The sequence below is a fragment of the Cervus canadensis genome, chromosome 26 (assembly GCF_019320065.1).
Source record: "Cervus canadensis isolate Bull #8, Minnesota chromosome 26, ASM1932006v1, whole genome shotgun sequence".
In the NCBI taxonomy this organism is placed as follows: domain Eukaryota; kingdom Metazoa; phylum Chordata; class Mammalia; order Artiodactyla; family Cervidae; genus Cervus; species Cervus canadensis.
In genome coordinates, this window is record NC_057411.1 from 41,032,390 (window position 1) to 41,057,992 (window position 25,603).

The 25,603-nt window shown below is 44.5% G+C and overlaps 1 protein-coding gene across 1 annotated transcript in view; it reads left to right on the forward strand.

The window, feature by feature from the left end:
- The window catches only part of OTOP1 (otopetrin 1), a 48,300-nt gene that overhangs the window by 19,561 nt on the left and 3,136 nt on the right, over positions 1–25,603 (forward strand). The window contains exons 3-5 of the mRNA XM_043448030.1: positions 8,795–8,853; positions 17,611–17,741; positions 21,644–22,575. Of these exons, the coding sequence (XP_043303965.1) occupies positions 8,795–8,853; positions 17,611–17,741; positions 21,644–22,575 (1,122 nt within the window). The remainder of the gene's footprint in view (positions 1–8,794; positions 8,854–17,610; positions 17,742–21,643; positions 22,576–25,603) is intronic.

The following is a 25,603-nucleotide window of genomic DNA, read 5'->3' on the forward strand; positions in this document are numbered from 1 at the left end:
TTCTTCCTGGTTCAGTTTTGGAAAGTTATACTTTTCTAGTAATTTGTCCATTTCTTCCAAGTTGTCCATTTTATTGGCACAGAGCTGCTGGTAGTAATCTCTTATGATCCTTTGTATTTCAGTGTTGTCTGTTGTGATCTCTCCATTTTCATTTCTAATTTTGTTGATTTGGTTCTTCTCCCTTTGTTTCTTAGTGAGTCTTGGTAACAGTTTGTCAATTTTGTTTATCTTTTCAAAAAACCAGCTTTTAGCTTTGTTGATTTTTGCTATGGTCTCTTTTGTTTCTTTTGCATTTATTTCTGCCCTAATTTTTAAGATTTCTTTCCTTCTCCTAGCCCTGGGGTTCTTCATTTCTTCCTTCTCTAGTTGTTTTAGGTGTAGAGCTAGGTTATTTATTTGACTTTTTTCTGGTTTCTTGAGGTAAGCCTGTAATGCTATGAACCTTCCCCTTAGCACTGCTTTTACAGTGTCCCATAGGTTTTGGGTTGTTGTGTTTTCATTTTCATTCATTTCTATGCATATTTTGATTTCTTCTATGATTTGTTGGTTATTCAGAAGCATGTTATTTAGCCTCCATATTTTTGAATTTTTAATAGTTTTTTTTCCTGCAGTTGAGATCTAGTCTTATGCATTGTGGTCAGAAAAGATGACTGGAATGATTTCAATTTTTTTGAATTTACCAAGGCTAGATTTATGGCCCAGGATGTGATCTATTCTGGAGAAGGTTCCATGTGCACTTGAGAAAAAGGTGAAATTGATTGTTTTGGGGTGAAATGTCCTATAGATATCAATTAGGTCTAACTGGTCCATTGTGTCATTTAAGGTTTGTGTTTCCTTGTTAATTTTCTGTTTAGTTGATCTATCCATTGGTGTGAGTGGGGTATTAAAGTCTCCCACTATTATTGTGTTATTGTTAATTTCCCCTTTCATATTCGTTAGCATTTGCCTTACATATTGCGGTGCTCCTATGTTGGGTGCATATATACTTATAATTGTTTTATCTTCTTCTTGGATTGATCCTTTGATCATTATGTAGTGTCCTTCTTTGTCTCTTTTCACAGCCTTTATTTTAAAGTCTATTTTATCTGATATGAGTATTGCGACTCCTGCTTTCTTTTGGTCTCCGTTAGAATAAAATATTTTTTTTGAGCCCTTCACTTTCAGTCTGTATGTGTCCCTTGTTTTGAGATGGGTCTCTTGTAGACAGCATATATAGGGGTCTTGTTTTTGTATCCATTCAGCCAGTCTTTGTCTTTTGGTTGGGGCATTTAACCCATTTACATTTAAGGTAATTATTGATAGGTATGGTCCTGTTGCCATTTACTTTGTTGTTTTGGGTTCGCGTTTATATAACCTTTCTGTGTTTCCTGTCTGGAGAAGATCCTTTAGCATTTTGGTGCTGAATTCTCTCAGCTTTTGCTTGTCTGTAAAGCTTTTGAATTCTCCTTCATATCTGAATGAGATCCTTGCTGGATACAGTAATCTGGGTTGTAGGTTATTCTCTTTCATTACTTTAAGTATGTCTTGCCATTCCCTTCTGGCCTGAAGAGTTTCTATTGATAGATCAGCTGCTATCCTTATGGGAATCTCTTTGTGTGTTATTTGTTGTTTCTCCCTTGCTGCTTTTAATGTTTGTTCTTTGTGCTTGATCTTTGTTAATTTGATTAATATGTATCTTGGGGTGTTTCACCTTGGGTTTATCCTGTTTGGGACTCTCTGGGTTTCTTGGACCTGTGTAACTATTTCCTTACCCATTTTAGGGAAGTTTCAGCTATTATCTCCTCGAGTACTTTCTCATGGCCTTTCTTTTTGTCTTCTTCTTCTGGGACTCCTATGATTCGAATGTTGGGGCGTTTCACATTGTCCCAGAGGTCCCTGAGGTTGTCCTCATTTCTTTTGATTCTTTTTTCTTTTTTCATCTCTGCTTCATTTATTTCCACCATTTTATCTTCTACCTCACTTATCCTATCTTCTGCCTCCGTTATTCTACTGTTGGTTCCCTCCAGAGTGTTTTTGATCTCATTTATTGCATTATTCATTTTTAATCGACTCTTTTTTATTTCTTCTAGGTCCATGTTAAACATTTCTTGCATCTTCTCAATCCTTGTCTCCAGGCTATTTATCTGTAACTCCATTTTGTTTTCAAGATTTTGGATCATTTTTATTATTATTATTCTAAATTCTTTTTCAGATAGATTCCCTATCTCCTCCTCTTTTGTTTGGTGTGGTGGGCATTTTTCATGTTCCTTTACCTGTTGGGTATTTCTCTGCCTTTTCATCTTGTTTAGATTGCTGTGTTTGGAGTGGCCTTTCTGTATTCTGGTGGTCTGTGGTTCCTTTTTATTGTGGAGGTTTCTCCCAGTGGGTGGGGTTTGTCAAGGTTTCTTGGTTAGGGAAGCTTGCGTCGGTGTTCTGGTGTGTGGAGCTGGATTTCTTCTCTCTGGAGTGCAATGGAGTGTCCAGTAGTGAGTTTTGAGATGGGTCTATGGGTTTGGTGTGACTTTGGGCAGCCTGTATGTTGAAGCTCAGGGCTATGTTCCCGCGTTGCTGGAGAATTTGCATGGTATGTCTTGCTCTGGAACTTATTGGCTCTTGGGTGGTGGTTGGTTTCAGTGTAGGTATGGAGGTTTTTGGATGATCTCTTATTACTTAATGTTCCCTGTAGTCAGGAGTTCTCTGGTGTTCTCAGGTTTTGGGCTTAAGTCTCCTGCCTCTGGCTTTAGGTCTTATTCTTTCAGTAGCGTCAAGGCTTCTCCAACTATACAGCACTGATAATAAAACTTCTAGGTTAATGGTGAAAAGATTCTCCACAGTGAGGGACACCCAGAGAGGTTCACAGAGTTACATGAAGAAGAGGAGAGGGAGGAAGGAGATAGAGATGAGCGGGAGGAGAAAAGGGGGGGCTCAAGAGGAGAGAGACAGATCTACGCAGTACTCTGTTCCCTAAGTGTTCTCTGTAGCTCAGAACACCCACAGAGATTCACAGAATTGGATTGAGAAGAGAAAGGGAAGGGAGGAAATAGAGGTGATCTGGGGGAGAAAAAGGTGCGTCAAAAGGGGGAAAGTGTAATCATCACACTCCTGAGTAAAAATGGGTACTGAATATTGGATTTTTAAATGTCCAAAATTGATATCAAATATTGAAAAACAAAGATTAAAAATCTAGAGTAGAGGTTAGACTCTTAAAAATACAATATTAAAAACAAAAACACAAAAGATTTAAGAAATAAATATGAAGTTTGCCTTAAAAATAGGGTCTTTTTTCTTGCAAGGCTATAGTGAAATGAAAGTGAAAATTAAGGAGTAATAGAGGACTTTCAAAGAAAGTAAAAGAAAAAAAAAAGAAAAAAAAAGTTTTAATTAAAAAAATAGTAAAAATATATGAGAATGAAAATGAAAATGAAGGAGAAATAGAGGACTTTAAAAGAAAATAAAAGAAAAAAATGAAAAAAGGAAAAAAAATTTTTAATTAAAAAATAGTAAAAATATATGAAAATGAAAATTAAGGAGTAATAGAGGAGTAATAGGGAATTTTAAAAGAAAATAAAAGAAAAAAGTTTAAAAAAGAGAAAAAAAAATTTTTTAATTAAAAAAAATAGTAAAAATAATCTAGGAATTTATCTGGAGCTGTTGCGGGCAGTGTGGGTTCAGTTCAGTTTCAGATAGCTCCTCATTCAGCTTACACTTCTCGATATCTACAGGGCCCTTCCAGTGTAGTCGTGTTTTCTACAGGGATTTTAATCTGTTGCACCGGTCCCTTCTGAAGCGGTTCCCTTTGTCTATTTGGCTTCCGTTTGCCGGTCTCTTCAGAGCCTCATTTCCGCCCTGACGCAGGCGGGCGGAGGTGGACTCTTATTCAGGTTCGCTTGTTCAGTGGTGCTGTGGGGAGAGAGGGGCGCTGCAGACAAATATCACTGGCGTGTGTGGGGAGCACTCGCAGTGTTCTGGCCACACTGGGTTTGCCCCCACTCACAGCGCGTGTGCTACACTGCTCAGGCTCCATGCTGCTCTATAGGGAGCGGGCCCTGAGCTGCGTGCGGTTCCAGTTTTTGGGCACTCCACAAAAGCGCAGACTCGGTTGGGCCTGCGTTTTGTGCCTTCCCCAGCCCTAGCAGCTCAGGCAGCCAGGAGCTTGTCCCGGGTGCAGCGCGCCCTCTCCCCTCCGTGGTCCCAGCCTCAGTTTCCGCGCGTGGTTCCGTGCGCCTTTGTCTCTTATGGGAAGCTGGTCTCTAGCTGCGACCCTCCCGGTGGATGTCAACCATCCAGAATCTCAGGAAATCTTTGTTTAGAAACTGGAAGCCTGTTTGTAGTTTGGTGGGGGATGCCGCCTCTGGGGTCGAGTTTGCCCCTTTCCCCTCCTCCCTGCCTCCTGCCTCCTGCCTCTGGCGGGGGATGGGCCGGTCCGCCGCCGGCTAGCTCTTCTCTGGAATTGCTCAGTCTTTCGTTTCTAAGCAATGCCGCCCACCACTTGCTGGTGGCGGATGCGAGTGTCTGGGGTACTTTTCTGCTGGGAGTTGCTTTTAGGCATGTAATCTGTGGGTTTTATTTATTTTTCCTCCCAGTTAGGTTGCCTTCCGAGATTTGAAAACTTCCCCCAGACCCGCCGGTGAGACGGTTTCCTGGTGTGTGGAAACTTCCTCTATTACGACTCCCTTCCCAGGACGGGTCTCCGTCCCTAGCTCTTTTGTCTCTCTTTTTATCTTTTATATTTTGTCCTACCTCCTTTCGAAGATGATGGGCTGCTTTTCTGGGTGCCTGACGTCCTCTGCTAGCTGTCAGAAGTTGTTTTGTGAAGTTTGCTCAGCGTTCAAATGTTCTTTTGATGAATTTGTAAGGGAGAAAGTGGTCTCCCCATCCTACTCCTCTGCCATCTTAGCTCCTCCCCCCAATCATTACTTTTTAAAAGAGACTTTCTATTTTTAAATTGTGGTAACATGTAACCATAACATTTGCTGCCTTAGCCATTTTTACCTATTTCGTTCAGCAGTGTTAAATATATTCACATTGTTGTGCAGCCAGTCAACATAACTGTTTCATCTTGCAAAAAATGTCCCCTCAGATACTAACTTCTGATTTCTACCATTCCCAGTGCTGGGCAACTGCCATTCAACTTTCCAACTTATTCAGCTTTCTGTCTCTTTGGATCAGACAAGTAGAAATATAGGGGGCTTGTCCTTTTGTGACTGGCTTATTTTGCTTAGCATAATGTCCCCAAGATTTATCCATGTTGTAGATGTGTCAGAATTTCCTTCCTTTTTGAGGCTGAAAACTATTCCATTCTATGGATGAACCATATATATATATTTTTTTCTGTTCATTCATTGATAGACCCTGGGGTTGCTTCCATCTTTTGGCCATTGTGAGTAATGCTTCTGTGAACGTATGTGTGCAAATATATTTTTGAGACTCTGCTTTAAAAAAAAATTTATCTATTGGCTACACTGTGTGGGCTTTCTCTAGTGGTGGTGAGTGGGAGCTACTCTCTCCTTGCGGTGTGTGGGCTTCTCACTGAAGTGGCTTCTCTAGTTGCAGAGTGCGGCCCTGGGGTATGCAGACTTCAGTAGTTCTAGGCTTGTGGGCTCTAGAATTCGGGCTTGGTAGTTATGGTACCTAGTTGCTCCACGGCAGGTGGCATCCTCCCAGACCAGGGATCCAACCTGTATCACCTGCACTGGGCAGGTGGATTCCTAACCATTGGACCGCTAGCGAAGTCCCAAGACCTTGCTTTCAGTTTATTTGGATATGTACCTAGAAGTCGAACTGCTGGATTGTATGGTGATTTAAAAATATTTATTTAAAAAATGTAACATTACTGAAAAAAATTGAAAAAGAGTCTAAAAATTCTGTAAGTCCTCAACGGGAATATTTGTTGCTGTTTTTATGTGTTCCCTCTCCTGGTACTCAAGTGTATTCTCTTATCAAAGTTTTACATACAAGGTGCAGAATTTTCTGTGTACAATTTTTCACTTAAATCATAAACTTCTTTATTTTTCTAGGTAGTCTATTTTTAAAAGTATTCTTGTTAAGATATTTATGTATTTCCTGGCTGTGCTGGGTCTTAGTTGCTGAAGGCTTCTCCAGAGCGGAGGCTACTCTCTAGTCGCAGTATTTGGGCTTCTCCCTGCAGCGGCTTCTCTTTTTGCAGAGCACAGGCCCTAGGCACACGGGCTTCTGGAGTTGTGGCCCTTGGGCTCGTAGTTGCAGTTTCCGGACTCTAAAGCACAAGCTCAGTAGTTGCAGCGCATGGGCTTAGTTGCTCCTTGGTATGTGGGATCTTCCCGGACCAGGGATCAAACCTGGGTCACCTGCATTGATAGGCAGACTTTCCACCGCTGAGCCACCAGTGAACCCCTGCTATATAGTCTTTATCAAAGCATCAGCTAGGTAGCCATCTAGCTTAGAATTCATAGACAAAAACTAATTTCCTTTAGCGCTTCCCTGTTGTTGGGCTGAATGCCATCTTTACCAGGAGCCACTGCTCTCTGTTTTCCTGTTTTTTAAGTTGTTAGATGTTTCACGAATCATGCCTGACAGTGTTTTCCAGAGCAGGATAGTAAATCTTAGGTGAAATGATGTGGATGAGAGAGTATGTGTGGTGTATTTTTGAATGTATGTCGTCTGATCACCTTTTTATAGCACACACTTGCAAAATGGAGGCTGAGACAAATTTATGAACTGCCCAGCTGTGTCTGACATGTAGTAGGTGCTCAACGTGTGTTTGTGTCTAAAGTAGGTAGTCACTCAGCCATGTCTGACTCTTTGTGACCCCATGGACTGTAGCCCGCCAGGCTCCTCTGTCCATGGGATTCTCCAGGCAAGAATACTAGAGTGGGTTGCCATTCCCTTCTTCAGGGGATCTTCTTGACCCAGCGATCAAACCCAGGTCTCCTGCACTTCAGGCAGATTCTTTACCATCTGATAATAAGGCCCCAAGTGCTTTAGGAGCTCAGATTATGCATAGGACAGAGGAGTAAGTTGACAACAGAGAGCTTTTACTGGAAACATACCTACTGCAGGTGCTGTTCTAAGTAGACGTGGATTATCTTATTTCAATGCTCACAGCACCCTCCAAGGTAAGTTTCATTATCACCCCCATTTCACAGATGGGAAAAGAGACTTGCCCAAGGCCAAGGGAGTTGGGATTTGCACATGAGTCCAACACAGCCTCCCCACATTTAGCCTGTATCCTGATTTGCTTCTAGCGACTGCGTGGCCAGGGGCCTGGGCAGCAGACATAATGTAGTACATATATGTATATAATCACCTACATAAGAATGAGTTCTGTTCTGAGAGCCCATTTGTAATTCAAATTTTTTTGTAAGTCCAACAAAGTTAGTCTAGTTACCCAACTATCACAGTTAGATATGTAGTACTGTGCTTTCGTCCATCAGTCATGTCCAGCTCTTTGCGACCCCATGGACTGTAGCCCGCCAGGCTCCTCTGTGCATGGGCTTTCCCAGGCAAGAATACTGGAGTCGGTTGCCATGCTCTCCTTCGGGGGATCTTCCCAACCCAGGGATCGAACCCAAATCTCCTGCATTGCAGGCGGATTCTTTATCAACTGAGCCACCAGGGAAGTCCATCTATATAGCACTGTACTGTAATAGGCTTATAATACTTTTTACATAAATAATACATAAAAAAACCCACAAAGGTATAGCATTTAAAATCTTACAGCACAGTACCTTGGGGGGGGCTTCCCAGGTGGCGCTAGTGGTAAAGAATCCACCTGCCAGTGCAGGAGATGTAAGAGACACAGGTTTGATCCCTGGGTTGGGAAGATCCCCTGGAGGAGGAAATGGCAACCCACTCCAGTATTCTTGCCTGGAAAAGTCCATAGAGAAACCTGGCGGGCTACTGTCCATAGGGTCATGAAGAGTCAGACACGACTGAGCAACTGAGCGCACAGCACACACATCTTGAAAAGTCAAGTATTACAGTACAGTAGCTGGCATGCAGGGGCTGGCATTGAGCGGACAGGTGAGAAGAGTTACTGACTGGAGGAGGGAAATGGTAGAGCTGAAGGATCATCAGCAATAGAAGACGGAGGGGAAGCTGTGGTTTCACTCATGCTTGACTCCTTGGAAAAGACCCTGATGCTGGGAGAGATTGACGGCAGGAGGAGAAGGGGACGACAGAGGATGAGATGGCTAGATGGCATCACGACTCAATGGACATGACTTTGAGCAAGCTCCAGGTGTTGGCAATGGACAGGGAAGCCTGGTGTGCTGCAGTCCATGGGGTTGCAGAGTTGGACATGACTGAGCGACGGAACTGACTGACTGAGATTGATAGAATGCATGCTTGCAGCTCTGAAAGTTCGAAACTTGAGGGTTTGTATATAGGGGACTTACTGCAGAGGGAAATAAAAGACCAACCTGAATCACTTCTGTTCTTCATTTAAAGCACTCAAAATTTGGTTTCTGGCCACTGATGTAGTAACAGTTCAGTCGATATTTCTTGAATGAAGCCCTGTAAAGATGGTAGAAACAGGTGAACAGGCATCATGGCAGGCAGGCTGCTGCTCCCCAAGGCCCGCCCCACAACATGCAGGGTACCATTGTCTCCTAAACCTGGAGGCCTCCCTCCGATTCTCACGGCAGTGCCTCCGGAGCACTGTCTCCCATGAGAAATGGCACCATCACTGGAAATGACTTGCCATTTTTGGACAGGGTGGTCACTGACGTGCCCAACACTTTCCACATCCTTCCCTTAGGTTTTATAACTTCTCATGATGCAGATGTAGTGATGGCTTTCCCATTGATGTATCTTTATTTTCTTTGTTTCCATTTAGGTGTACTTTCTCTGGGGGCACTCAAAGGATATCATCCAGTCTTTCAAAACACTGGAAAGGTAAACATTGTGGGTAATCGCTTACATGCTGAATTTAATGTTCGTTTAGAACAAACAAAGCTAATCACTGCCGTCTTCAATCAGTCAGTTCAGTCGCTCAGTCATGTCCAACGCTTTGCGACCCCATGAACCGCAGCTCGCCAGGCCTCCCTGTCCATCACCAACTCCCGGAGCTTACTCAAACTCGTGTCCATCGAGTAGGTGATGCCATCTAGCCATCTCATCCTCTGTCGTCCCCTTCTCCTCCTGCCCCCAATCCCTCCCAGCATCAGGGTCTTTTCCAATGAGTCAACTCTTCACATGAGGTGGCCAAAGTATTGGAGTTTCAACTTCATCAGTCCTTCCAATGAACACCCAGGACTTATCTCCTTCAGGATGGACTGGTTGGATCTCCTTGCAGTCCAAGGGACTCTCAAGAGTCTTCTCCAACACCACAGTTCAAAAGCATCAATTCTTCGGCGCTCAGCTTTCTTCACAGTCCAACTCACACATCAGTACATGACCACTGGAAAAACCATAGCCTTGACTAGACGGACCTTTGTTGGCAAAGTAATGTCTCTGGTTTTTAATATGCTATCTAGGTTGGTCATAACTTCCCTTCCAAGGAGTAAGTGTCTTTAATTTCATGGCTGCAATCACCATCTGCAGTGATTTTGGAGCCCCCCAAAATGAAGTCTGACACTGTTTCCACTATTTCCCCATCTATTTCCCATGAAGTGATGGGACCAGATGCTATGATCTTAGTTTTCTGAATGTTGAATTGTAAGCCAACTTTTTCACTCTCCTCTTTCACTTTCATCAAGAGGCTCTTTAGTTCTTCTTCACTTTCTGCCATAAGGGTGGTGTCATCTGCATATCTGAGGTTATTGATATTTCTCCTGGCAATCTTGATTCCAGCTTGTGATTCATCCAGCCCAGCGTTTCTCATGATGTACTCTGCATATAATTTAAATAAGCAGGGTGACAATATACAGCCTTGATGTACTCCTTTTCCTATTTGGAACCAGTCTGTTGTTCCATGTCCAGTTCTAACTGTTGCTTCCTGACCTGCATATAGGTTTCTCAAGAGGTGGGTCAGGTGGTCTGGTATTCCCATCTCTTTCAGAATTTTCCACAGTTTATTGTGATCCACACAGTCAAAGGCTTTGGCATAGTCAATACTTGGGTTTAATATATGAGAACCACTGTCTTCTCCATTCTGACAAGCAAAGCCTTTGGTTGTGGCCTGGAGAGGGGACCCTCTTCCTTCAGCCTCTTCTGGGACAGCCCTAAAAGTACGGTGATGTGAGTTGAATTTTGCCTCTGCTGTCTTACAAACTTCCCCTTTGTGAGCCTCTGTTTTCCTCATCTGTAAAATGGGGGTAATAGCATAGCCAGCCTCTGGGGGCTGAATGCAGTAATTGATGTAGAGCTTGTTCCTGGCACAGAATCAGGACCCTGGGTGTTGGGTCTATTATTATGTCTGCCCGTCTTTCTCTTGAGATGATTGTGAGGATCAAGGGAGAGAATCTGTAGGCTAATGAGGTGAATTTCCTAAATGTAAGCTATGATTATCAGGCAAGAAAGCCTCTGTGCACACATGCAGAGGCATCAAGAGATCACAGTTTGCTTTCTGGAAAGATCCCTCATCATATAAACTGTCCATAAGGCACAGATAAATCCCCCAGTATCATTTGAAATGAAAACTGCTATTTAAGAAAGTGACTTACATATGACCACTGGTTGGAACTATTTTATTGAAGTAGAGGGCTTCCCTGATAGCTCAGTTGGTAAAGAATCCACCTGCAATGCAGGGGACCCTGTTTTGATTCCTGGGTTGGGAAGATCCGCTGGAGAAGGGATAGGCTACCCACTCTACTATTCTGGCCTGGACTAGAAATAACTGTCACCAACCTCATTATGCAAAAAGGATCAGCTCATCCAGCAGTGAGGCATCTATTGTGCTCCGACTGTGTGCTGAGCCTGATGCCAGGCACTAGTGGTGATATGCAGAGGTAATGGGTCAAGGCACCCAGGCATCTGAGCACCATGCAGGAGCGTGTAGACCGTCTGTTCCCCTGTGCAGCCCCGATCAGTGGCCTTGGCAGTGATCTTTAACTCCTGTCTTAGTTGCCCCTTGTGTTCAGTTGCTCAGTTGTGTCCGACTTTTTGCAATCCTATGTAGCCCACCTACATCTCTTGCGTCTCCTGCAGTGGCAGGTGGATTCTTTACCACTGAGCCCCCAGGGAAGCCCCCAGACTACACTTGATCTTAGCCAAAAGTGAATTGCCCCTTAGGGCAGGACAAAGACTTCCCCATTCATCCTCGTGTTTCATCTGGGCTCTGTCAGGGTAACTATGGTGACTATTCTTCTCTGCATCAAATGGAGGTGGCAGCAGGTTCTAGCAGGTTAGGGGATCTACCTGGGTCTCCAGAGTGCAAATGGCCAGACAGGGATTTCTATCCAGTGTCTCCTGTTTCATGTGCTGGGCAGTGACGGGTGTGTGTGTATCACCTGCTTCTTTTTCCATCAGTGAGGCTGGGTTCAGCTCACAGCTTGAGGAGAATGCTTGCTGATTTTGTTCTGGAGTGTGAGTTTCACTGTGTCTACTCCATAACATTCTTCTTAAAAAATGTAGTTTTGTTTCCTGGTAAAACTTGTAAGGACACAGTGGAATTTAAAAATCACCGTAATGCCACCATTATGGACTGAACATCTGTGTCTCCCTCAAATTCATGTGTTGGAGCCCTAACCCCCAATGTGATGGGTATTTGGTGGTGGTGCCTTTGGGAAGTAATTAGGTGGTGAGTTCATGAGGGTACAGCCCTTCTTATGGGATTAGTATCCACATAGAAAAGAGACATGTGATTTGCACCCCCTTTCCCTGAGTGTACCCGTGAGGACACAGTGATAGGCAGCCCTCTGCAAGCCAAGAAGAGAGGCTTCACCAGAAACCAAGTCTGCTGGCACCTTGATCTTGGACGTTGAGCTTCTAGAACTGTGAGAAATAAATGTCTGTTGTTTTGTTGCAGCAGCCAGAGCTTACCCAGACAGCTGCTACCCAGAGGTAGCTACTATTCATACTTTGGTCTGTTTCCTTCCAGTCTTTTTTTCAGTGAAGAGATGGGTAATTTTTTTTCTTTTTATGATTGTGGTCCTGCTCTTCTTGCCTTTTCTTTTCATTTTGTTATTAACATTTCCCCTGACTTTTTCTACTCCATGATCTTTACTGATTGCATAATGTGCCATTGCTATAGTTGGTCAAATGATACAACCCTGTTGTATTTGTCTTCGGCTGCTGTGGTTGAGTACCACACGCTGGACAGGGGAGGAGGAGCGTAAACAACAGAAACATATCTTCTCACAGTTCTGGAGGCTCCAAATCCAAGGTCAAGGTACCTGCAGGTTGGTTTTTGGTGAGGCTCTCTTGCCGACTTGCAGGCACTGCCTTTTCGCTTTGTCTTCACCTGGCCTTTCCTCTGGGCAGGGGGAGAGAGATCGCTGGTGTCTCTTCCTCTTCTTATAAGGATACCAGTCATATTGGATCCGGCCCCCACCCTTATGACCTCATTAACCTTAACTACCTCCTTATATGGGCTTCCCAGGTGTCTCAGACAGTAAAGAATCTGCCTGCAATGCCAGAGAGCCAGGTTAAATTCCCGGATCAGGAAGATCCCCTGGAGAAGGGAATCATTACCCACTCCAGTATTCTTGCCTGGAGAATTCCATGGACAGAGGAGTGGGCTAGAGTCTATGGGGTCACAAAGAGTCAGACACAGCTGAGCGACTGACACACACACCTCCTTGTACACCATCTCCAAGTACAGTCACATTGGGAATTAGGGCTTCTACATATAAATTCTGAGGGGATCCAATCCAGTCCATAACACCTCTCACTGGACATTGAATTTGCCTGAAAGTTTTTGTCGTTATTATGAATAGTACTGTGATGAACATCTTCAGTTAAAAATACTTTTGAACATCTCTGATTCTTTTTTTAAAATGTATATTATTAAAGTATAGTTGATTCGTGGGCTTCCCAGGTGGTGCTAGCATAAAGAACCCACCTGTCAATGCAGGAGATATAACAGACTCAGGTTCGATCCCTGGGTTGGGAAGATCCCCTGAGGAGGTTATGGCAACCCCAGTATTCTCGCCTGGAGAATCCCATGGACAGAGGAGCCTGGTGGGCTACCGTCCATAGAGTGGCAAAGAGTTGGGCACAACTGAAGTGATTTGCACACACACAGTTGATTGACAGTGTTGTGGTAATTTCTGCTCTACAGCACAATGATTCAGTTATGCTTGTATATACATTCTTTTTCATGTTCTTTTCAATTATGGTTTATCACAGGATATTGAATATAGTTTCCTGTGCTATATAGTACGACCTTGTTGTTTATCCTCTGATTATTTGCTTGAGTTAAATTCCTGGAAGTAGGATTGTTGAGATAAAGAGTGAGATGTCCTCAATAAGTGTATACTGGGCCACTTGTCCTACCAGGAACTCCTGACTGAATAAAATGGGGTTTCCCATTCATAAAGCACTTTATCTTACACATGTTACTTATGAGAGTGTCTCACGATAGCCCTGTCAGTTAGGGACAGTAGCTACAATCATGATCCTACTTAGCAGGTGAGGAAACCGAGAAAGGAAGCGAATGTCCAAGGTCAGGCAGCTCACCTGTGCATAGCTGGGCGGGACCTGGATGCTGACTTTAAATCCAACGCTATTTCCGCAGCATCACAGTGGCTCAGTGGCCATCTGGGTTTACTGGGTGAAATCTTTCTTTTTGATTAGTTGACATCATAGTATATTAGATATACTGGGGTTAACAAAAATATATCATTAAAATTATTTTCACCTGTTCCTTTTTACTGTTCTTTAAATGTGACTACTGCGAAATTTAAAAGTGTCTTTTTAATTAAAAATTAAATTTAAAGTAAAAATTAAATTAAAAAAAATTTAAATTTAAATTAAAAATTGCCTCAATGTCTTACATTATCTTCTTTGGGAGAACGCTGCTCTAGGCCATGTACCCAGATACTTTCCACCGAGATTTTTCACCTAAAGGAATTCCAAAGGACTGGAACCTGGTCCTGCCTTGACCTTGTTTGTTGAGCGATTGGAGATGAGTCTCCCTGTCTTGGGCCTCTTTCCTAAACTGGATAGAATGTAGTTTGAACTAGATATTCTCATAGCTTGATTTAGCCTGTTATTTTTTTTTTAAATAAGGCAAAGCGTTAACCATTTTTGAGTTACTCATCACCTTTTGGTTTTAGATTTTTAAAAAAAATTTTTATAAAAACTTTTTGTCATGCTGGGTGGCACATGGAACCTTAGTTCCTTGATTAGGTATCAAACTCATGCCCTCTACAGTGGAAATGTGGAGTCTTAAGCACTGGCCAGCCAGGGAAGTCCCCAGAATTAGAGGTCTCCAGAAAAATTGGAAGGTTTGATATTCCAAAATGTGCATGGCAGCAAAGAGCTAGGGCTGAGTCAGAATTGTTCCCTTCAGATGGGAGCTGGCCACTCATTTAGCTACAGTCCCCACCATAAGATGGAGTGCAGAGGAAGAAGAGAGTGACCCGGACAGTCAGGCAAGAAAAGGGAAATTTATTAGAGGGAAACGAGAGGGTGACTGGCCCTTACGGAGAACCAGCGTCCTCCCTTTCTGATGGGGTCTTTCTTATATACCACCAATGAAGAATTCTCTGAAGGGACGGTTAATTTTTAGCCTGTAGCTGAGTCCTGTCACATAGCCAGAGGTCTAGAATCCCGGGGTCTCGTAGCCTTGAGAAGGTAGGCACCAGCAGGGAAAACAGAATGTCATTTGGGCAATTTGGTCAGTCTCAAGGGTCACTGTGATTTTATTCTTTGTTTGTGAGGTCAACATAATGAGCCATTTCAACTGTGAGCCCCCATGTAGACCCTATCACCCACCACTCCCTAATGTGTCCCAGGCCTGCTTTATTCATTGACACTTCCTGCCACACCCTGGAGGTTTCAGAACTTCCCACCCTTGGACTTACCCTTTTCTTCTGGTCTTTTGAGCCAATACTCCACTATCCATGCTTTTGGTACCTACAGGGACTTTTCTCCTGATCTGCTAATTCTTACAGGTTTGAGTGCTTTTCTTTTCTCAAGAGTGAAGTTTAGAGAAATAGCACTTCTGAAAACAGCTGGAAAGATAAACTGAGGTCAAAAAATGGCTCATGGAAGCTTTCTCTTTATTGTGGTCTGGGGTTACTGAATCCACATATGAGCAAGGCAGCCTGGCATGAGGAAATGATGTTTGCCGTTAGTTTGTAGGACAGTTTCCAGATCAACCAACCGGAGGTTGTCAGCTCCTGGGGAACTTGCGTGGCAGAAAAATGCCTGCAGCCATGGGTGGCATCGGTCTTACCTGCTTGGGTTCTGTGGAACTGGGATTAGGCAACATCATTTGGACCAGGAAAGAGAAGAAAGAGGAGCTGTGTGCATTATAAGTAAAAGAAAAGCCAGCCAGCCAGCCGGAGGCAAACAGCATTGTCTGCATTTGTCAAAGGCTCTATACACACAATGCCTCCCAGGTGCCCTGGGGAAGGCTGGCCACAATCTGGAGCACAAGGGGTGGGCAGATGGGGAAACACCTGACTCAGACTGCCCACCCACGGCCTTCTCCACTTGCTCCTGGACATTGGGAAGCGGCCAAAGGAAGCAAGAGTTCAAATAAGGAAAGACTTGGCTTGCGAGTGTTCGTGGAAGCCCCAGAGGAGTCATCTGGGTTAAAACTCAGAGAAGCAAGGTCAGGGATGAGGACCCAGCTGTACCATTTTTCCTGAAGGCAGATCATGGACAAGCATGCTCTTGGTTACAGGGGGCTTGCATCTTCTGGGCCTCTGCTCTGCCACTGGGAAGTGATCTGTTAGAAGTTTCAAGGAATGTCCTTCTCAAATCACCTGTATTTGCTGCACCTGCTTCATGCACGGCCCATTGTTAAGCACCCTAGAAGCGACCAGTGTGAACACATGTTAAACTGGCAGCCATGCAGAGACTTTGGAGGCTCTGAAACAGACCGTGACTCCATTGGAACCATATTCCCCTAGATCCCTCCCCTGTCCTCCAGAGTCTGGAGTCATTCTTTTTCTTCTTCCTTAGGAGGCGGTGTGGCCAGAGGCAGGGCTAGAACTCTGCTCAGACTAGCGTAGCCTTGCGCTTACTAACTTTCAAACTCTAAATGTGGCTATTTACTCTACTTGTGAAATAGTAGTGTAGTGTTAGTTGCTCAGTCATGTCTGTTTCTTTGCGACCCCATGAACTGTAGCTGGCCAGGCTCCTCTGTCCATGGGATTCTCCAGGCAAGAATACTGGAGTGGGTTGCCATGCCCTCCTCCAGGGGATCTTCCTGACCCAGAGATCAAACCCGGGTCTACCATATTGCAGGCAGATTCTTTACCATGGGAATCAGTTCAGTTCAGTTCAGTTCAGTTGCTCAGTCATGTCCAACTCTTTGCGACCCCATGAACTGCAGCACGCCAGGCCTCCCTGTCCATCACCAACTCCCGGAGTTTACTCAAACTCATGCCATTGAGTCGGTGATGCCATCCAGCCATCTCATCCTCTGTCGTCCCCTTCTCCTCCTGCCCCCAATCCCTCCCAGCATCAGGGTCTTTTCCAATGAGTCAACTCTTCGCATGAGGTGGCCAAATAATATGGCATAATTCCTAAACCTGGGCTTCCCTGGTAGCTCAGCTGGTCAAGAGTTCACCTGCAACGCGGGAAACCTGGGTATGATCCCTGTGTTGGGAAGATCCCCTCAAGGAGAGCATGGCGACCCACTCCAGTATTCTTGCCTGGAGAATCCCATGGATGGAGGAGCCTGGTGAGCTGCAGTCCATGGGGTTGCTAAGAGTCAGACATGACTGAGCAACTAACCACAGCAGCATTCCTAAACCTATCTGAAACTCCAGCTGCTAAACAGTGTTGTCACAGAATAGGCTTTTTGAATATTTCTGCCTCCCTCAGTGGCTGAGGGTTTCATCCCATGTTGGTTGCTTCATGGTTACAAGATAGCTGCCACAACTCCAGCTTTCATGTCTACATTCAAGGCTGGGAAAAAGGGAGAGAAGGAGACTAAAGAGGCTTTTCTCATTCTGTTGTCTTCCATCAAGAAACCGAAAGCTTTTCAGTAGTGCCCAGTAGACTTCACCTCACATCCTATTGGCCAGAATGGCCATGCCTCATTGCAAGGGAGGCCAGATATCAAGACTGTGGTTTGTTTTGGTGTCTTTGAAGTAAATGGCAAGACAGGGGATTGATAATGACCACTGGGTTGGCAACCCAACAATAAGGATGTACCAAACTTTTCAGATGTCCAGTGTAGCCCTTTTATCTTTTCTTAAGTGTCCTCTTCCCTTCTGGAAGAAAGGGTTTGGGGTATGGTGGGGTTGGTTGCCTGCTTTTAGTAAATTTCCATCCCTGTATCCCTCTTTCAAGACCCAGGGCTTTTTTTTTTTCTGTCCTGTAAACAATGAATTGAGTCCTGGCAGGTTCAAGATTAAGGCAGAGTGCCAAGACAGGGGTTTTGGAAGGTTCCATGCAACTGCTTCTCCTAGCCAGACAGGGGACCCACCCAGAGCTTGAGTTGCCAGATGAAACCACAATCACTGCTGAGAAAGAGGGGTGTGTGTGTGTATGTGTGCATGTGTGTGCGTGCATAGAAAGTCTCCACCTCATCTCTTCGTCTCAGAGCTTCCCAGGGCTGCTCAAGCAGTGAGTCCTTGTGTTTTTCAGGTTTGGGGTGATCCACTCAGTGTTCACCAACCTGCTTCTGTGGGCTAACAGCGTCCTGAATGAGTCAAAGCACCAACTTAATGAACACAAGGAACGACTCATCACCCTGGGCTTTGGGAACATAACTATAGGTGAGTGGTAAGAGTTGCCTGGCTGCTACCTTGGAACAGCTGGGAAATCTCAGAGATGGAGGGATGGGTTTCAAAGACCTGCAGGGTCCACCCAACTGAACATTGGCCAGACAATCCCCTGTTGTTGAAAATCTTTCAAAACCTTCTAGGTCTTTCATCCTGCCTCCACAAGTAGGGTGTGCTGAGCATAATTAAAGGGTTCTTCAGTGACTCGTCAGACCCAAGGGTCATCATTTTGACCACTGTTTCTCATGGTTCAGTTTGGTATGGAGGTGAATGTCTTTGTTTACAACTGCAGAAGGTTGGTGGTTGTTACCGTTTGTGTTTTTAATTAAACTTCTATGACCAGTTCTTTCTACTGCAAGTATAGCTTTGAAAGATCCATAGACATCTAATGGTATGTTCTGGTTAATTGGTTTTTGCTCATTTGAAGTTTTTCTTTAACTCTATTTGGTTTATAATTTTGGCCTATCTTTATTCCCCCTTGTACCTATTTGAGCTCCTGTCGTGTGAAGCTTTTCATTTTCTTCCAGAATTCTCTTTTGGAGTCTATCTGTTGATTTGATCTTAGAGCACTGGAGTTGAGAAGAATGTGGCATAGAGGAAGGTGCAATGTACGGGAGACTGAGGTCTCAGGTTTGGGTCCTATGCCCATCATGTTTTGGCTCTGTGACCTTTGGATGCCATTCAGCCACTCTGAGCTTCTCTTTTCTCATTCATAAAGTAAGGGGGCTTGAACCACATACTTTCTATGAGTCCTTCCAGTGTTAATGTACAGCACATCTATCCTCTCTGTACACACCCAGATCAGTCACAAAGAGAACTTTAAACCTGTTTCCTCACCAGTGGGGTGAGGATGACAAAATCAGGGGACACGCTATATTTCTTCACCACCCCCACCCAGCAGCCTACTCTTGGGAAGGTCATGCTCCTTGGGCCTCATTTCCTCACTGGAATCAGTAACAGTAACAGCAATGACAGCAATAACAACAGTTTTGGTAAGCATTCTCTGAGTGGCTGGCACATTAAACTCTTGTCCCCACACTTGGAGGTAGGCAACACTAACCTTATTATATGGATGAAACGACTGGCCACAGAGAAGTTAAGTGACTAACCCAAGATCCCACAGTGAGTAGATGATTGAGCCAGGTTTTGAATCATAGCAATGTGGCTCCAGAGACCTTGGTGAAGATGGGATTAGATTAATTTATAAAAAAGGAAACTTTGTCAACTCTAACATTCTATTAATCTGAACCTTTTTCTTCTGAGTTCTTCCTTGTCTTTTGCATCATACAGTCTTAGGTTACAAGTGGTAGGGAAACTCCTTGTGTATTGAAGATTGTAGTGCTCTGCAAAAGTAAGGCAGATTACTCCTGGGTATGTATGTGTGTGTGTACACACACACACACACACACACACACACACACACACACACACAGACAAAGCTATAATTCAAAAAGATACATGCAGCCCTATGTTCATAGCAGCACTGTTTACAATAGCCAAGACATAGAAGCAACCTAAATGTCCATTGACAGATGAATGGATAAAGAAGATGTGGTACATATATACAATGAACTATTACTCAGCCATAAAAAGAATGAAATAATGCCATTTATAGCAACATGGATGGACCTCGGGATTATCATACTAAGTGGAGTAAGTCAGCCAGAGAAAGATGAATATATATCACTTGTATGTGGAATCTAAAATATGACACAAATGAACTTATCAACTAAACAGGAACAGGTTCACAGACATAGAGAACAGGCTTCTTGTTGCCAGTGGGGAGGGGAATTGGGGAGGGAAGGACTATGAGTTTGGGATTAGTAGATAAGAAAACAAGTGAGGGTAATTAATGCTACCATAAAGGCTTTTTTGCCTGATTTTATATGTAGTATATGCATACCATAAATTAAAGCAATGGCAAAATGTAAAGAAAAAAATCCACAATAACACCTACAGCTAATGTAGCAGCTAAATGCTACAGCTAAATGCTGTTAACATCTGGTTAGTTTTTGGTAGTGTGCTGTGTATTTATTTGTAGTTGAGATCATACGGTATATATTCAATCATTTTTTCTATCACCTACAGTAAGAAATAGATTTTACATTGTAACCAAAATGCCCTTATGTCTACATGTGTGTTCCCATGAAAAATAATCATACTATATCAAAGATGCCCAAATTTCTATTGTATTTGATTCCATTCAGTTAATTCTATTTTATCCCATTGCAATTCCATTAAAAAATATTGGCTGCTATCCTTTAAACTGAGCTCACAACTGATTTCCGGGTTGTGGTATGCATTTTAAAATACTGGATATACAATTTGTTCTTACTTTTCCCCTCATTGTTATTGTAGCATAATTATTTTCTTATATCATTAAAGCACACAATTGTTATTTTTTTAATCTTTAAAAATTTTTAAATTTATTTTTAATTGAAGGATAATTGCTTTACAGTTTTGAGCTGGTTTCTGCAATACATCAACATGAATCAGCCACAGGTATATGTATGTCCCCTCCCTCTTGAACCCCTCTCACCTTCCACCCCATCCCACTCCTCTAGGTTGTCACAGACACAATTATAATTTTTAATGGCTGCCTACTATTCCATTTCCTTCTCCAGGTGATCTTCCCAACCCAGAATCGAACCTTGGTCTCCTGCATTGCAGGTTTGATTCCTGGGTTGGGAAGATCTCCTGAAGAAGGAAATGGCAACCCACTCCAGTATTCTTGCCTGGAGAATCCTCTGGGCAGAGGAGCCTGGCAGGCTACAGTCCATGGGGTTGCAAGAGTCAGACACGACTTAGCTACTAAACCACCACCACTATTCCATTATAAAGATGTATTATAGCATTCATCTAATTTTATAAATTCATCTAATTAATCCATTATAAAATCCATCTAATACTTTCTAATTGTGCCACATTGAGTGTTTCTGTTTCTTTCTCAGAAACACACAACAAAATTTTACCTAATGCTTTGATTGTATTTTTGACTTGTTCCCTAGAATAGATTGGAATTATAGGCCAAAGACTTTATACCATCTTTAAGGCTTTTGTTGCATATTTCATTATTTACTTACAGCATTTCCCCTCCTTGTTATGAAATGGTCCTTTATACAATCAACAAGTTTCTTCCAGAATATGGGACTTGTCTCTTGCCACACTTGCTGGCTTCAGATATTCTCAAGAGGAAAATCTTTACTCATAAGAGGCATTTTCCCTCACAAGCTTGTTTCTAAAAAAGTAATTTTAAAATAATACATGTCAATCATATTCATATAGAAAGCTTAGAAAATACAGGGAAGCAAAATCTAAAGGAAAACTTACACAATAGGTCAATTATATCTCAATAAAACTGCAAGAAAGATACTTTGAGATGTTTCTTTTACTGAAAGAAAGAAAAGAGAAAAGTAAACCAAAGAAAAATCACCTGCTGTTTTTCCACCCAAGGATAACCATTGTTAACATTTTGGTTTGTGGCCTTCCAGGCTTCTTCTATGTCTGTCTATCTCCCTGTCTCTCTCTGTCACCTTTATATCATAACTTATAAAAACAGTCAAGCTCTAGCCTCTGTGGCAAGCTGCTTTTGTTGAACAGTATCTTCTGAACATCTTTGTATGTTGGTAAGTAGATTCCTACAATACCATTTCCAATGGTTGGACAACATTCTGATGTCTGGAGAAGATCTAATTCATGTAATTAGTACTCTCTTGGGGACATTCACGGCTGTCAAGTTAGACAGGATATTCAACATGACAATAAGCCATGACATAAAGCTTTTCATTCAATGGGCAAACCCAAGCACGCATCCAGAGTGACAATATTTCTTTGTGGTTTTCCATGTCATCACATGAATGTGCTAATCGCCCTCCCCTGTGATCTGCCTCCCCTAGTTTTAGATGACCACACGCCTCCGTGTAACTGCACGCCCCCGACTCTCTGCCCGGCCATCTCCCACGGGATGTACTACCTCTATCCTTTCAACATAGAGTATCAGATCCTGGCCTCCACGATGCTCTATGTCCTGTGGAAAAACATCGGGCGCAAAGTCGACAGTCACCAGCATCGGAAGATGCAGTTCAGGTTGCACGGGGTCCTGCTGGGCTCGGCCCTGGGCCTGACCGCACTGGCCGCCACCATCGGGGTCGTGGTGGTGTATCTGATCCAGATCGGTCGTTCCAAAACCAAGAGCGAGGCGGCGCTCATCATGTTCTACCTGTATGCCATCATCTTGCTGATGCTTATGGGGGCGGCAGGGCTGGTTGGGATCCGGATTTATAGGCTAGATGAGCAGTCACTAGACGAGTCCAAAAACCCGGCCCGCAAACTGGACGTGGACCTGCTGGTGGGTACCGCCTCTGGCTCCTGGTTCATCTCCTGGGGTTCCATCCTGGCCATCCTTTGCGCTGAGTCCCGGCCCCCATACACCTGGTACAACCTGCCCTACTCCATCCTGGCGGTTGTCGAGAAATACATCCAGAACGTCTTCATCATTGAGTCCATTCACCGAGAGCCAGGGAAGCTCTCTGAAGCCATCAGAACCCTGCGGGTGGTCACAGTCTACAATGGCAACGCCACGTCTCTGCCTTCTTCCTGCCTCAAGAACGGACCTACGGCCGGGGACGTAGCTCCCCAGGCCAGTGAGATGCCGCCTGTGACCAATGGAAATACGCATCTGAGAGAAGTTGGTGGTGGCCAAGAGAAAGAGGATAAGAGCTGGGAAGGGGCCCCAGGCCCAGCCTGCCACCCCTGTTTCCTGCAGGGCAATGCCCAGAGAAGAGTCTTGAGGAATATTGCAGCTTTTTTGTTCCTCTGTAATATTTCGGTAATCTGTATCATTGTTTGTTTATTTTTTAAAAAATCGATAAATCTATCTTCCTTGCTGGTTTTGAATGAGGAGTGAAGGCAGCTTATAATCAAAATAATTTAAGTGTAAGGTTAAAATATTAGGCTGGAACATAGGCTTACATTCTGTCTATATAAATCCATGTACTAAGGATCTGTGTGCCAGGGGCTGGGGTGGGAACTAAGAATTAAAGGTGAGAGAACTCAATCTCTTTCCTCAAAAAGGTCATAGTGTTTGTGGGAGAAGGAGACAAGGGAAAAAATATAATGTAGTGAAGATGGCAAATGCTGGGACAGGACTATGTGCATGGTGGAATGGGAGTGTGGATTCAGGCAGGGACTTGAATGAGCAACGGATGCTTAAGGTGAGACACAGTCTCAACTAGGAGTGCTTTTGGCTGTAAGTAGTAGAAAGCTTGAGAAGCAGTATTTTCTGTCTTAAAGACAAGAATTCTGGAGGTTGGCTGCTCAGGGTTGGCCTGGCAGCTATCATCAAGGGTCCAGGCACTGTTCACCTTTCTGCTTGACTGTGGCTGGTGTAGTGCTTGTTGCCACATGGTCATAGGATGGCTGCAGCAGCACCAGGCATCATGCCTGTGTTCAAGACAGGAAGACAGAGGAAGGACTGGTGCCAGGCAATGTCTGTGATTGATGGGAGCACCCCTAACTGCCAGGGAGGATGGAGAACTGGATGCTTTGCTTTCTAGCCCCTGTGATGGAAGGTGAAAAGGTAGATGAAGATGTACAGACAGCCACTCAGTACTGCCTGTCTCAGCCTCTATGAATGGTTGGAAGTCTGCCAACTGTGGCCAAGGCAAGGAAAAACCTTGGGGGCAGAGGGCACATGCTGTGCAAGGCACAGAGGCATAGGATACCATGGCCTATTTGGGGAGCACTAGCTGATTAGCATGACTTCCATCCGTGTGAGGCAGAGCAGGAAACAGGATGGAGTGTGTGGTTAGATGGATCTGGCTTAAGCAGAGCTTCATAAGCCTGCCTGAGTTCGGGCTTCATGCTGAGGGTGGTAGAGGACCTTCTCAGACCTTTGTGTTTTGGAATGATGTCCTTGCACCAGTGTGCAGGAAGGATGGAGAGAGATAAGATCAAAGATCAGGGAAGCTGGAACAGAAGCCCCCACAGTGACCCAGAGAGAAAATGATGGGAACTTGAACCAGGGCAGTGCCAGTGGGGATGCGGAGAATTGTATAGGATTTATCTCACTTGGTGTGAGGTGAACCATGTCCAGGTTCATTTGACTTGAGTTCCTGGGTAGATGGTGATGTTATTTATGGAAGTTGAGGGTCTCTGGTCAGGGAGGAGGCTTGGGAGGGGGCTTAAGGGGAGGGTGAGCTTAGTACTGAACAAATTCAATGGTAAGACCTGTCTAGATATTACTAACAGGCAGATTTTTTTTTTTTAAATTTTCTATTACTGTGTAATCAGTGACCCCAAATGCATGACAAAAGCAACAACCATTTTATTATATCTGATGACTCTGTGGGTTAGGAATGCTGGCAGGGCTTGGCGGGACATTTCTGTTCCTCACTGTATCAACTGAAGCTGGTGGTAGGGTTGGGAAGTCCACGATCTAGTGCCTTGGGTGGGGGAGGCCGAAAGGCTAGATTCAGCTGGGACTCTGGTTGCAGCGTCTACGTGGGGGTTCTCCAGCACAGTGGTCTTGGGGGAGGCGAACTTCTTAGCCCCAGAGACAAGCTTCCAGGGGATTGGAAGTGCCAGTCTTTTTTTTTTTTTTTGTAAATTAATTTATTTATTTTAATTGGAGGCTAATTATTTTACAATATTGTAGTGGTTTTGCCATACATTGATGTGAATCAGCCATGGGTATACACATGTCCCCCATCCTGAACCCCCCTCCCACCTCCCTCCCCATCCCATCCCTCAGGGTCGTCCCAGTGCACCGGCCCCGAGCACCCTGTCTCATGCATGGAACCTGGACTGGCGATCAGTCTTTTAAGGCCTGGTGTGGACATTGCACGGCACCATTTCTACCAGATTTTATGGGTCCAGCAGTGACAGCATCCATCCAGATTCGAGGGAAGGGGGCAGAGGTCTGCCTCCCAAGGGGATGAGTAGCAAGATTTGCAGCCAACTTCACAGCAGATGGAAAGGTCTGGATTTCAGGAAAGAGGCTTATAATCTCTTCTTCTCATTTTCCCTCCCACCCTCCTTCCCTTTCTTCCTCCCTTCCTGAAAATAGAGCTGTGGTTGCCTACTGAGGGACAGCACTGCTGTGAGTCACAAGGGTACCCCGTGCCCCAGAGTGTTGGTCTTCCTCCTATGGGGCTTACAAACCAGATGGCAGGACTAGCAACAACAGGCAAGTAGGAAAAACGCCCATAGTGACGCGTACCCTGCAGAGAACTACGAAGGGAGGGTGCGTGTGGTGGTGCTTGGATGCCCGAGGTTGATCAGAAGGCCGGGCTGGTGGGAAAGGCTCTCTCAGGCTGTGGGATTAGGGCCCCGGGCTGAACAGCAGAAGGACCCATGGGTGCTCCAGGTAGAGAAGGCAGCCATGCAAAATCCTTAGTGGGAGGAGCTTGCCTCCTTCCAGAAGAGGAGGAAGTGCATATGATCACATGGGTGGGTGGGGGGGGCAATCTGGGCAGCAGGATTGGGGGCTGGTAAGGAATCATCTAACAGAGGGCTCTGCCATTCTGTGTAGGGGTGGATTATTTTAAAAAAATATGCTGTGAAGCCTTTGGGAGCTTAACCAGGAAAGGGACACCATCTCACATAAATAATTAATCTGGTGCTGAGTGGTGAATAGACTGTGGGCTGAGAGCATAAGCGGGGCGGGGGGCCCACTGATGGTCCAGCTGAGAGATGGGGGCGGCCTGGCGGGTGGAGTGGGGAGAGATGGGTGGATTGAGGATGCTGTTTCGGAGTCAGAGTCGTCAAGACTGACTGATGGATCAGATGGTAGGTGGGTGTTTTCCAGAGCGAGTCAGAAGGCCAGGATGATACTGGAGCTTTGTTGAGCTCCTGGG